Source organism: Mus caroli, unplaced genomic scaffold (genome assembly GCF_978045245.1).
Source record: "Mus caroli unplaced genomic scaffold, Mus_caroli_1 scaffold_11, whole genome shotgun sequence".
Classification (NCBI taxonomy): domain Eukaryota; kingdom Metazoa; phylum Chordata; class Mammalia; order Rodentia; family Muridae; genus Mus; species Mus caroli.
Window position 1 is genome coordinate 39,828,528 of NW_028227266.1, and position 14,306 is coordinate 39,842,833.

Here is a 14,306-nt window from a genome sequence, read left to right on the forward strand (position 1 = left end):
TGTCCAATCTGCTTTTAATTCCTGAGCACAAAACAGAATAGTACTAGGCAAAGGGATTGTATTTTTTTTACCTCCCCTCTACTAGTGAGAAAGACTTTGTACACTAAAATAGCTGGTGATACAATGAAGTGGGCATCAAGATCTGCGTAAGCCGCTGAGAGCACACTCTTCTACTTCAAGGTAGAGTTCATCACACTGGTGTCAGTGCCCTCACACCACAGAATCAAGAACCACAAGCAGAGAGCCTTAGCATCAGGATGTTAGGATACAGAAAACGAGTTTGCTGACTAGCTAAGCTCTTAGACAAGTCACAGAAAACCTTCAATCTCTGTTTCCTCTTTTACAAAGTCACATAGAATTTACAATGGCCTTTCAGCCCCGATGATTTGTTTTAACCTGTCCCATGGGCAGGAACCATGTCTGTCCTGTTCGCTTTATAGTCTTGGAGTTGTAGAGGGTACTGGATAGAGAATGCTCATGAGAGATGCTGCCATGGGATCCAGGGCCATTGACTCTACCACCCAAGGAGCTTCATATCTTACCAATTAGAGCTTGAGATGTGACCTTCTTCATCTTTTCTTTCCCTAATGGCTACCTTAACCTTTGGATTTTCTCTCCCCTTTAACACCTCACTCTTGTAGAATCTGTAGACCTAGAAGAGATTCCAACAGGAGATTCAGTATCTATTCAAGTGGGTTCCACACTCCATTCCTTCCAGCTCTGGCAGGAGAGGCTCAGAACCACACTGTAATGTTCAGGAAAACCATTTGACATAGTCTCTGTGCAGTTGAAATGGAGAGTGTATTCACCAGCCAGCACTAAGTACTGAGCAACGCCCAACTCCTCCTCTTATCCCGTTACATAGACCCATGGAGAAGGGCCCTCACCCAGCTGCTAGCATCTTTTAGGTAGTTCCTATCTTTTCTGTAGAACTGTGATACAACCATGGCTGGAGAGTCAAGTTCCCTTTGTACTAAATAGTGACCATGAGCACCATGCTTGTGACCCATCCTATGTGTGTGTTCACATCTTCCTTACTGTGGCATGCCTGCCAGGGTTCCCTATTTCCCTTTGATGGGAGGCATTCATCACTGACCCTCCTATCTTCTGAGAAATAAAATGAAAGTTTGTGGAGTTAGAAAGGAAAAAGAGTCAAAAAGTTCCTCCTGTGAGCTCCTGTGGACGATTATGCTAAGCCCTTGACTATTCTAACAGAAGAAGGGCAATGTGACCATAGGCTGGCTGCCTGGTGACCGACAGTCCCCTGCCTCCTCCTGTCTTCAAAGTAAGTCTGTATCAAATCTGCTTATAGAAACTACGGGGAGAAGCTGTGGCCCTGCCTTGGACCTCTGAGCTCAGACTTGCCTTTAAGTTGAACCAAGAATAAGAGACATAGCTGCAATGTGGCCTTCTCCCCCGTGTGGAAATAAGCTGAACAGAACTGTAAGTGCACGCAGTCACTGTGACTGAATAAATTGACAAAAAGACACACACCAGATGTTGCCAGCGGTTATCTCTGGGATTACTAGGAAATCTCATTTTCTTCTTGGTGCTTTTATTCTCCCCCAAATTTCTATAATGGATACAAATTCCTTGTCTAATCCCCTTCTTACAAAGGAGCATTACTTAAAATGGTAAACCAGCTGGTTAAATATTTTCCTGATGTATACACTCAAATTTGCTATCAAAAGGGGTCACGTAGAACCGCTCTGGAGTAAGGAATGACATGGGTCAGGAACCAAGTTTCCCAGACTCCCATCTCAATTCTGCCTGTTACTTGATGCGACTACAGGCAAATGTCCTTTTGATTCCTTGCTGCATGACAGTATCAATACCCTGGTTACAAAGTTTTGAGGATTAAATGACTTTAAGTGAGCGAGCCTCAGAAGAATGCCTGGCCCTTGGCAATTATTTAATGCTGTTCATCAGTGTAGCAGCATCGCCATCGATCAAAAGATTCCTGGCCCACGTTGGAGTATTCTCTTCGGTCTTAAACACATTCCTCGCCACTATCCATGAACAGTTTCCTCTATTGTGCTAGTTCTTGGGAGCAGTCAAGCAGTTTAGGGCCTTCGGTATGTCTCTGAAGCCAAGAGCATGCCGTTTTTGTGTTTCCTTACACTCCATGAAAACCACACATGTTCACACACATCCAAGACGGCTCAGCCGCAACCAGGACCAATCCTTCCTCGGGTAATTAATTGGCTTGGCCTCTACCAGAAAGAGATCGAAAACTAAGTCTTAATTACAAATCCTCTCCCTTTGATCAGCCCTGAAGGCTTAAGGAACTGACTACAACCAAAGGGCAAATTACAGAAAAGTCTGATTTACATTTAAATCTGAGTCTTCACCTCCCCCACTCAAAGTTTGCTGATGCCAAGTTTTAAATATGAAATGGCATTGTTTTCATACAGATGTTGCCAAGCATTGCCAGTTGTCATTTTGGCATTCAATAGGGTTATGATATTACAATGACAACATTAGCATTTTCAAAAGTCTATCACTATTGTTCTTTTGTAAATTTTTGCAGGCAGCTCATATTACCTTACACATAATCTTTAAAAAAAAAAAATCAATGGGTGCTAGTATCAAAGCCAATGGGCTAAATTATGAGAAGGGTAGTCACCTCCTTCGTCAGGGATGGTGATCGTCTCAGGCTCACACTGTCACTGCCTTAATGGGAGATGCAGCAGCTCTGGGTAGCAATGAGCCCACCATAGTGAACAAAACAGACACTGAAAACCTCCCACAGTGCACAAAGGGTTTTGATAAAATTGTCCTGACTTGCTGCAAACCAAAAGAATCTTCTATTTTTCTATTCATGAAAATATCTACATAACTACGTATTGTTTTTAAGGTTTCATTGCTCTACCATCAATAAGGAAGATTATGTGTTATATAAATAGCTTGCAAAGAAGCCCGGGGGTTCTTGTTTATTTATCCCTCTGAATTTTAAAATTTTCTAGTTGAAATGTTTCTAAAAATGCATGACCTGTGATTTTTAAGAGTGCCTAAATAAAGTCAGGCGTGGCAGCGCATGCCTTTAATCCCAGCACTCAGAGGCAGAGGCAGGCGGATCTCTGAGTTCGAGGCCAGCCTGGTCTACAAAGTGAGTTCCAGGACAGCCAGGGCTACACAGAGAGACTCTATCTTGAAAGAAAAAAACTCAACCAAAACAAAGCAACAACAAAAAAGAGAATCTATATAGATGACATCACCCTTAAGGATGGGACAAAACAGCATGGCCATTAACAGCACAGCTTAAGAATGGATGGAGTTTAATTAGCTCATCCGAACTGTCATGTTATGATATGTGACAGCTAAGACTGTCTTCTTTAAAGGAAAGATTCATACCTAAACCAAATAATCATTTTCAGAATTAAAGACCTTTTCATAAATGGTTTAGTATAGTAACTAACAAATGTAGATTCAAAAGAAGAGAATCAGGCTGGAGAGATGGCTCAGTTTTTACAGTACTGGCTGCTCTTCTAGAGGACTTGGGTTCAATCCCCAGCACCTATACCACAGCTCACAATGATCTGTAACTCCAGTTCCAGGGGATCTGATCTGCTCTTCTGGTATGCATGTGATGCACAGACATACATATAGACAAAACACTGTACATATAAAATTACATCTTAACTAAACTTTAATTATTATTTAAGTAGATGGGCTGTACTGTGTGAGACTGTCTAATGCTAAATGGCTCTGATAAGCTGTGTTGACTGGAATTGCCTTCTAAGAAAGGTGCTGTAATTCCAAGGCTTTTGCCGTTCTGTTCATGTCAGGGTTCTTGCATTTCCTTAGCATTTCTTCCTGGTTTCAATTTGCTGTAGGCTCAGCAGGGATGAGGGCTGGCATCACATGACCACAGCTGACAGATGAAGTCAGAATGGGGCACGAGTAGAGATGTGTCCCTAAGAGTCAGAAAATGTCCCTCAGAGTTAAAATTTGAAATCAGTGCATAGTAGGCAAGGTAACCTAGACATAAAATGACTCTCACACCTTTCTATTTTAATGCAGTCTGGATGTGTTAATGCCATCTACAGTGTTATATGGGAGGAACTGGTTCCAGAACAAAGCAGACGGGTTAAAGTGGCAGCCATTGATAGCATCCCAGTCCTATCAGCTTTAGAGCCCGCTGGCAAGACCTTTCCAATAGAAAGGGCTGCACGGAGTGACAACTTTAAGGGTCCAAGTGGAGCGAGGGTTTCCTGGTATAGTATCCATAACTTGTTCACTATTTATTGAGCAACCACAAATTTAGCTCAGCTTCTTTCTCCTTCCTTTGTCCTTCATGCCTGCCCACTAAGTTATGACTTGTCTATGAGTGGCTTCCTAGGCAGCTCTTCCCACAGTGGGAAGATAACATTGGCCTGTGACCTCCTCGGGTGACAGGAGTTTTCCATGGGTACTCTTTAGCTAGATGGTGTGATGTTACATGCCAGTTTCATGAGGTTGCTTAGGGTGTGTTTGGCCCTGAGAAAAGAATATACAAGCACATTGCACAGTCTTGAAAACTCAAGTTTAGGTCATAATCAGGTATATTCACCCAGATAGCATGTGTGGTTTGAATAGGGATGGCTCCCAGACTCATGTGTTTGAAAGCTTGGGCTATAGGGAGTGATCCTATTAGGATATGTGTGGCCTTATCAGAACAGGTGTGGCCTTGTTTGAAGGAGTGTGTTACTGTGGAGGTGGGCTTTGAGGTCTCATATATGCTCATGCTAGTGTGGTACACAGTTTCTCTCTGCTTTCTTCGGATTAAGATGTAGACCTCTTGGCTCCTCTAGCACCATGGCTGCCCCCATGCTGCCACGCTTCCCACCATGATAATGGAGTGAACCTATGAAACTGTAAACCAACCCCAATGAAATGTTTTTTTTCTTTATCAGAGTTGCTCTGGTCATGGTGTCTCTCACAGCAATGAAACCCAAACTAAGACAGCAGGGAAACAACTTGCTCTGACCATCTCCTGATCCACAGTTATGAGATGGCTGCTGCTGCTCCGTGGTCCTTAGGAGATAAATGCAATGTTTCTCTCTCGGGCTCACTGTGTGTAAGACGTGTTCTTAGGCACCCAGCTCACCTTCACTGCTGTACTTTCTTCTCACAGATACAAAACTCACCTCCTTAACAGATTGTCCCATACACAGGTACATTTCTCAGCAAGGCACTTGAGCCAACACCCCCTACGGAATAATTCTATTTACTTCCAAGCAGCCACTACCACCCCTTCCCACTCATCTGCCAGCGTAAGACTTTGTGTTCTTCCAGGATCCGCCATCTGAGACTAGCTCCTTAATAACAAAATTATCCCAGGCCTTAATGTTCTCTCCTCTATGACATAAATACCCCCTTCAAAGAGACAAATCAGCTGCTGCTTTGGAGACTGTGTTAAGCTATCTTTATTGCACTCAAAAGAACAACTTTACGACACACACAGTGGATATTTAAATAGGTGATGGTGGTGCCTTTATTTTTTTTCATTTTTTTTTAACCCAGTTAAATTTTTATTCAGTGAAAAAGGTTGACACCGAGACAAAAAAAAAAAAATCTTAAAGTTGTGCAACAACGTAGTAAAATCTTCAGCAGAAATCAGTGACTTGGAGACCTAGCCGAGGCGATCGAAGTTATAAATAATCTAATTTTACTTTGGAGAGAAACAAGTACACAGTGCTTCATGTTAAATAAGAGCAGAACAGGCCTTTATTTTGCTGCAGATCCTCCCGACTGCGCCTAAAGTGTTTAGTAAGTCTCAACAAGAGTCTTCATCGAGGAGTGACATGGAATCTCTGAGGGAATTGATGCTCTGCTCTGGCATCCATGTTCAGTCGATGAAGTCCTCACACACATGAAACCAGTACCATTCTCGGGTTGTCACTCAGCTCTGATGATCCAATTTATAATATGGCTGCTCAAAATGAGTGGGCAGAAACACATGCAACTGGTCCTCCCTCTGCTCCGTTCAGTGATGCTATTCTGACAATGCGCTTCTTGTCTGTGGAGCCAACAGTGCACATTTCCTGCAACCTAGTCCATAGCTCTGTCTTGCATAGAAAGTAGTCTATATAAGCTTAATGCTCTGGCTTTTATTACATAAAAGTTGTACCTGAAAGGCAGCACACACTCCAGCTAAGAAAAACGCGACAGGGATGTCGAGATACAATCCCGACAGAGGGTAGCTTCTGCAGCTCAATTCTTACAGCTGCGATGGGGATGCTATTCAACTTAGATATATGTCCGAGTCCCTCACCTCTCTGCTGAAGGAAAGAGAATTCTCGAGAACTCACCATGGCCCTCTTCATGGGACAGAGAACTAACATATGAGATGGGTGTGGAACCAGGGGACTAGGGTCTTGCTAGTTGTGCTGATGACCAGGGGCATCTGAAGGCAAGGTGCACCAAAGAGACACTGGTGCTTATTTGTAAAGGGCTCAACATACCATTGGCCTTCCTAGCTCACCTCCAGACACCTAGTGCCTTCTAAAGGGCCTGTTCTGTGTTGGAGAGTATAATTCAATCTAGCAGGCCATCTGGATAGGACAGAACACACAAGGGAGTATCCCCAGCCAGCTTGTAGTTAGTCCTAGTGATGCAATCAGAGGTAGAGTCTTAAGAGCCACTCCTCCCAAAGACAGCCAGTTGCCTGGCAGCAGGCTGACCTCTCTAGCTTGCCAGGCACCAAGCAGTGATGGAGACTTTTCACCTGTCTCCTCACATGTGGCCCCTCTCCAAGTGTCCTTGGAGGAACTCTTCTCTGTCACTAAACCCACATAGACCCATGTCCCACACAAATCTCAAAGGGTATTCAATATAGAAAAAAGAAAAATCAGTTTCCACACAGTCCACAGGGCGCCGAGTACCTGGTGTTCCCTAGGTTTCATTTCCTGTGAGGTGGGAACTTTCCAAGACTACACATAGCTTATTTCTACTTCCTACTGTCAGTCCAGCCTCTGGACTCTTGCAGACGGCAGGGATACATCAACACCTCCGCAAAGCAGAGGGAAACGGGAGTGCGTGCTTGAGAAGTTCACAAAAATATACAATGTACACATAGCTGCATCTATCTGCCTTGGTCTTCAGGACCTAAGCTCTTCTATTTATATAAAATACTCTAGCCTTAAATGGCTACATGTTTTCAAACAGCACAGTGCATCTTCCGAGGAGAGGGGTGGCAGTGGGTCTGTACAGTACTATGGATCAGCGTCGGGAGGCCCTGGAGACTGGTTCTGATGCTTGGCAAGAACCCACACTGCCTTCCGGAGACATATGCTCTGGGAAAAGGCTTCACTGAGGAATAATAGAAAACAATGCCTCCTAGCCTTTCACACCAGCTTCTACAAATGCCACCGAAAACTTGGCAGGAAAAGAAAAGAAGAAAATATACTTTCCTAGTGGTTCAGTTCAATGGCTTGCCTCCCACCAGACTGTTAATCCTTCAGCTACTTAAAGACTTTATTTAAGTGGAAGTGGTAGGAAGGGAGGAACATTGAGCAAAACTTCAAAGCAAGACAAGATAAAGCTGAGGAAATTCCAGTCTGGGGGGAAAATAGTGAAAGAGAGGGCGAGAGGAAAGAGGAGAAAAATAATTTGTAAGAAGACTCCTTGTTCCCAGCATTTGACACCAGGAGCTCTGGCCAAACGGCACACTATGTATCTACAGGTCAAATGCTCATTTGAAATACATATATATTCTAAGAAAAATTGGCTCTTATTTTCCAAACAACCCTCAGCTCAGGTAAACTGAGACCTATTTCCACCCAAGAATGATACTTCTAGTTCACAGAAACTAAGCACTTGTGAGGAGGGACACATTGCACGGGAAGGAGGCAGGTTTCACAAAACTTGCATATAGAAGACATGTGTTCAGAGGCATAACTTTGGGATATTCGCAGAGCTTGCTGCTTTTCCGCTGGGAGGAAATCCTCAGTGAGGTTGTTCATACAGCACAGGTCACTGCAGGTTGGACGTCGGTGCCTGAAGGACGACAGGCTGAAGGGCGAACGGGTTGAGGCCACAAGGGAGTCCACAGAACTTTCAAGTGGCCATTGACTTGATACAAAGGGATCGGGGCAGAGGGGAGACTTGTTTAGACAATCATGGCGTTTCACAGAGAAAGCAAATGAACAAATCTACGGATGGGGAAGTCAAATGCTTAGATCTTCTCCATCCCTGGCAATACCTACAGACTCTCTATGGATGGCTTGGGGCACAGGCTAGGGAGGTGGAACGAAAGGGAAGGGATCCAGAGAAGGCACAGACCAAATTCAAAATGACTGCATATATCAGAATGGACACGTCAGTTTTTAAAACCCAATATAAAATTTTACATTTGAGATTCTTTGGTGGTGAGTAAAAACGAAAGGAAAACTCAAATTTAAAATGGAGACATGGCATACAATTGCAATGCATACCTATTATGGCACAGATCTAGAACTTTCTCCCACAACCACAATAATGTTTTTTTTTTTTTCAAGTGACAATGATCCCAGTGTATAAGAAAGCAGTGTTATCACTTGGCAGCTTCCAGAGGTACACTTTGTACAGAGACATGCACAGTAAAAGCCCACGGATTCCTAGAAGACAGGAGGCTATGGCTTGCAGGGCTTCCCAGGCTACAGGGCAGTTGAATTGGAATCTAGCAGTAACCTAGAATTCTCTTCTGCCAAACACCTGACCCTGACACATGAGCAAATAAAAACAGATTGCTCTTGCTCCCCACCTCAACCCTGTTGGGCAAGGGGCCCTTCACACACGGGGTTTCAGACAGCCACTAAAATATGGCCTTATACAGAGTTCCAATAAATTAACAAAAACAAGAGCACAGAACCCTTCCCCCACAAGACACCCACATACTTATGTAAACTAAACCCAAACGAGACGTAAACTCTGAGCAGTTTTCAAGGAGAATGCACTCCGTCCATTACTCTCTCTTGAAGGTTTTATTAAATACATTTCTGTGTCTTAGAAAAACAAAAAGAATGGTCAACTTAATGAAGCAAAATGATCTCACAGACTTAAAAGCATGCCCAGCAAGCGCAGCCCTGTAAGATGACATCGATGTCAAATCAAAGAATGTGGTTACTAAAATCAACCTGGTTTCAAGTTCACAGTTGATACTACAAAGTTTATTCATTCCTTCCTTTCCTCTTTTTTTTTTTTTTTTGTAGTTTTGGCCCATATAAAAATAACATATTGCAACTCAAAGTGCATCTTTTAAAATAAACCATCAACTATCTTTATCAAATAAAATATTTACACCATTTGGTTTCTAATGAGAAAAGCTCTTCACGCTATCACCATGGGGACATCGTCTGAGAATCCAGTAATCATGGGAGCATCTTCATCGTCCTCTCCTGAAGATAAAACAGTCAGGCCTTGGTGAGTTCCGGTAGAGTTCTAAACGGCCCGCATGCCTCCACCCTGCCCGTGCCTGCCGAACCCCGGCTAAACCAACACTAACTAGCCATGTTCCAGGTTACCAGTTACCCTCTCCCCATCCCTAGATGACCGCACTAATTTAATAAATAGTCATTTCGAGTAAAACCTGTAGAAGGGTGACTCTCATCTCCTACAGCTAAATGGGTGTGTTGGTTTCTCTTACTTGGCTTATCTCTGTCTACATTTCTGAATCTGGACTGTTCTGAGGAAATGGAGACTGGGGGGCAGGGGGGTGGTTTAAGAATCCTGAGGGCAGCCTCCCAGGCTCCCTGGCTGTCCCTTTGAGACTCCTGGTCTTAGCCTTTAGTGACTATTAAATGTCATCCTAATAGACCAACCAAAAGGAGGCACCCTAGTCATTCAGGGTGCTCCTGGTGCTTGCTGCACCTAGAAAGGGAATACAGATGATCTCATAGCATCACTAGAGTGGAAAGCATACTGCTTGATAAACAGAAAAGCAGCAACAACTAGTCTATAGGAGAAGTAAACCCACAAACTCACATCCGGTGCCTTGATGTTGTGGGAAGTCTTTCCCACATCCTCTACATTACATGACCTGGCTCCTAGCTCTGTCAGTTTAGGGCTGGTAGCATGCAAGGCCATCTCATAGGGATCCAACGATTTCCCTTCCCCTTACTGTGCATAACCCCACAGAGTAAGAAGCCTGTATAGGTTGGGCCAAGGAGACAGGCGTGGCTGACTGAAGGGCTTCTCCCCTGTTTGGGGCCAGGACTATACAACTACAGAGAATATGGCGTTCTGATTAAGGAACAAGAAAAGGCAAAGATCTCAGGAGCAGGAGCACTGGAGAGACACCTGTCCTGAAAGGATGTACTGAGTCTTCCCCCACTTCGTGGTGCTCATTTGCCCCTGGTACCCCTGCTTACTTACCTAGGTCATCCCCTGAGGAGAAGATGGCCGAGCCCAGCCTGGAGCTGTAGTGGCTATTGGCGAAAGCGCTGAAGCTGCTCTGTAAGCGACGGTGCTTTGTGTAGAGGATGGCAAAGCCGACACCCAGGCTCAGCAGGATCAGGAACAGGATGGGAACCACCACAGCTGCAACATCAGTAGACCGGGCAGCCTGGATCACTGCTGCATCTGCACCTGTGGAGGCAACCAATCCCAGTCAGTGAGCCTCCTACCTGAGGGCCAGCCAGAGAAGGATGGACCAGGCAACTTCCCCATGCCCCGCCCACCCACCAAAATAGAAAAACAAAAAGCCCAGTGTTTACAAGGGTTCCAACAAACCAGCTTGCTTTTCTTATGTGGCATGTTCCAGCACATGCGTGAAGGCTGATGTTTCCCAAGTACTTACCATGAGCCCGTAGACCGTGGGCCTTGCACATGCAAATACAGTAATTACATTAGACTCCTAATCACTGCCTTGTTGGTTATTTAGATAATCTCTTGGAAGGGAGACCTTTGTTGGGGCATCAACGCTGATTTCATTAGCATTATTACTTAAGGCCGCTTGCTTGCCTTACATAAGAGGATGTGAAATCAGACCACTAATTAACGAGATTGCAATTATTTCCCCTACTTGGCACCAAAGTCACTCTACATTGCAATTACCTGAAGCTCCGTTAAGTGATATAAACGAGATTCCTTTACTGCAGCAGTGCCTCAACAGCTCATGAAGTTTTATGGTTTTCCCCCCTCTTTCTCTTAAGTACAAAAAGAGAAACAGTGTTTCTGTATACAGCTGACATCACTCCTAAGCGGCTCAGCTGTCTATAACCCGACAATGATGCTGCCTTCTCAAGGTCTTACACAAATGCTGGCTTTGGCTTTAGATGGCTCACTGACAGATCCGGTACCCACTGGGGCTCTGAAGAAAGGCCAGTCCCCGTTCTTCAGCTCCACACCTGTAAGGGCCATGGTCTTGAGAGTGAGTAAACACCGCTCATTACAGATCTTGGAGCTAGCCTGAACTTGGGGCAGGGATATGGAGGTCTCGAATCAGTTTTAGCAAAGGAGGCAGACTTTCCTTAGGCATAGTCTCTATAGACCTTGGGGTTGTTTCCTGGTTTGGGGGGAGATCTCAGAGAAGGCAGGGATTCTGGCAGATAGAATGCCCATTAAAATGGACCAGAGAACAGCCATTTCTTGTGAGCTTAATCTAGAAATTCAGTATGTATGCTCTCTAAATTTCTCTCCTTTTCTAACCAGGAAATTAATATTAATATTTTCCAGCCTATCCCAGATGGTAAGGTGATAAATTAAAGGAATCCTCCCTGGGTAGAGCTTGGAGGAGTGGCTGGACCAGCTGTCAGGGAATTCATGGTCATTTTTCCAATGTGTATTGCACAGACTAATAAAAAGTGGTTTTGTTTAGAACCAGGGCTTATTAAAGAGAAAGTCTATTATCAGGAGTTTTGCCGTTTGTTTTCTGTAGGACTTTCCCAGGGCCTTGACTCTGCCATGACTCTCCAGAGGGAGGCAGAGGAAGGAAGTATCCACTCTCAGGAAGTGCTAACAGTACAAGATGGGGTGAGCTGATGACATGGACAACTACAGGTCTGTTAGCATCCTGAAGGCTCGGAGACAAAAGCCACCAACAAAACTCCTGCTCATCTGGCCTGATGCCAGTCTTCCTTGTCATCTTGACTGCAGTTACTCCATCCTACGAAAGACTTGAGACATGTTTCTGGGTGTTTCTGCGAGGGTCTTTCAGAGGAAGTGAGGGGAAAGACCCACCTTTAATGTGGGTGGCACTGTCCCCATGGGCTTGGTGCTTGGATGTAATGGAGGAGGAAAAGGGAGGAGCCAAGCGCCAACTGTCCACTTCTGCCTCCTAAATGCTAATGAGCCCTGGGCCCCTGCCTCAGGCTCCGGCTGCCATGCTTTCTTCTCTGTGATGAACTCTATCTCCTCAAACCGCCAGCCAAATCCTTCCACTCTCAACTTACTTCTCGTATCATATCTAGTCACAGTAACAAGAAAAGAAAGTAACTAAAACACCGCTCAACGGGGTACCTTGCGATCACGGTACCATGGGTGCTCAAGACGTATTGATCAACTACATCAGTACCCAACTAAGTTGGCGCCTAAGTGACTTTCTCTGGCACACAGGCAGTACTTGAAACGTGTTTTAGAAAGATTATCAGGAAAACCAGCCCCTGCCTCTCCGTCCTCAGCCCAGGACCCAGAGAGGACGGCGGCCACAGGGAGACTCACCTGAGCTCAGCTCATCGTACAGCAGCACGGCGGGCTCCCCACAGAGCTGGCTACCAAAGAGACACCGCGCTTGGACCGTGAAAGTGTAGTTATGACCCATCTTCAGGTTGGACACTTTAAAGAAATTGTCCGTAGTATTCCCGAGGTAAGCGGTGAGATTCACAGCACTGTCAAACATGTGGATCTCATAGCCCTGTAAACAAGCACACACTGGACCATTCAGAGGTTTGAATAAGGGACCTGATGGTTTCTGTCACTAGCTCCAGCTAAAGGTGATACCTTACTGCGGGCTTTTATGTATGCTAATATACTTCAGTTTTCTTGATAGTTCTTTCGATGATATGATTGTGATATTAAATTCAGAAAACAGGACTTACCCTACTTACAACGTGCGTAAGAAAAAGGTGCAAGGTATGGCAGCTGGAGAGCCATCTCAACCATCACATACTCAAAGCTCGGGCGGCAGCTGCTGTGTCCTATGCCTCAAAGAGCCTGGGCATCTCAGTGATGCTGTGCAGTGAGGGGATCTGACTAGCGACACCCCCTGGTGGCAGTGGGTGCAGGCAAGCCCGGGGGGAACATGCAATCAGAAAGGGAGGTAGGCGCCTCCCTACGACAGAGTGTTGGAAGACTGCTCTCATTCATTTCCTGTCTCCTTGCTTTCTAGCTCTTTCTAGCCTGATCCCAGAGCCAGACAGCCTGATGCACTTAAGACACAGAAGCACTTAAGCAGGTTGTGGGCTTAGAAGCACTAAGCTTTTTTCTGATGATCTTTCTAAAACACATTTCAACCTGCTTACATGCTTCTAAGGAGGATAGGATGAAATAATCTCTCCCCTTGTCACCTCAGGAAATCCCTGACCGTTGCGCTAGGAAAGTGATAGGCCAGACCCCAGATGCCAGCTGGGATCAGGCTGGTGGCCAGGTTCCCTGCTGCCCTCCAAACCATCCAGTGCCAAACTCTGTCCCCAGTGGAGCCCCCCACATTGTCAGTGTCTGTTCCTACTCCATGGACCTGTGTCTAATGTTAAGCCAGGAGGAGGAGAGGCGATCTCACTATACCTGTGCCAGCACCCTCCATTAGAAATGGAACCCTGACCTGTACTGTCAACTCAAAGCTGGGCTTCTGCTGCCCAGATAGGCTCCCGTAATGGCAACCGGATGCCAAGATGGGCTTCCCAACACCTGCCTGGCATCCCACACCTGTACCTCCTCTTACAAGCTAGTCATCAGTATTTACTATCTGGTGTGAATCCAGTGTGGAACATTTGTAAAATATGTTACAAGGAAGCAATGAAAAATGATACAATGTATACAAGCCACCTCTACTTCCTGTTAGGCATTTATGTTTCTTCCTCCTAGCATGAAGTAGACTCTATCAAATTTTAATGCATTGCTTTTCTCAAGAGTAAAGTCTTAGAATAACTAGGTCAGGGAATGTGAATGTTTCAATGTTTCTGATAAGTAGTACCAAAGAGACTTCCAAAACTTTGAACTAACTTATACTCCCAGAGGGTCATCCCCAGCTGCCCCTCACACTAGGGCTCCATGTCTCTGTCACTGGCTTGCTAGGGGCTGTTTTGTTTTGTTTTTTTCCTGCTCATGGCTGCTGGAATACCTTACTGTTCACTACACTTTTCAATACTGGAGTATTTCTGGGTAGATTTGATACTCTTAAGGAAATT

At 45.0% G+C, this 14,306-nt stretch overlaps 1 protein-coding gene across 1 annotated transcript in view; it reads right to left on the minus strand.

Annotated features, from left to right (window-relative positions):
• Nucleotides 1-9,146: 9,146 nt before the first annotated feature.
• Nucleotides 9,147-14,306, minus strand: part of Sorl1 (sortilin related receptor 1) — a 151,969-nt gene continuing 146,809 nt past the window's right edge. The window contains exons 46-48 of the mRNA XM_021171441.3: nt 12,622-12,814; nt 10,336-10,548; nt 9,147-9,359 (exon numbers count right to left, since the gene is read on the minus strand). Coding sequence (XP_021027100.1) covers nt 9,292-9,359; nt 10,336-10,548; nt 12,622-12,814 — 474 coding nt within the window. The 3' untranslated portion in view covers nt 9,147-9,291. The remainder of the gene's footprint in view (nt 9,360-10,335; nt 10,549-12,621; nt 12,815-14,306) is intronic.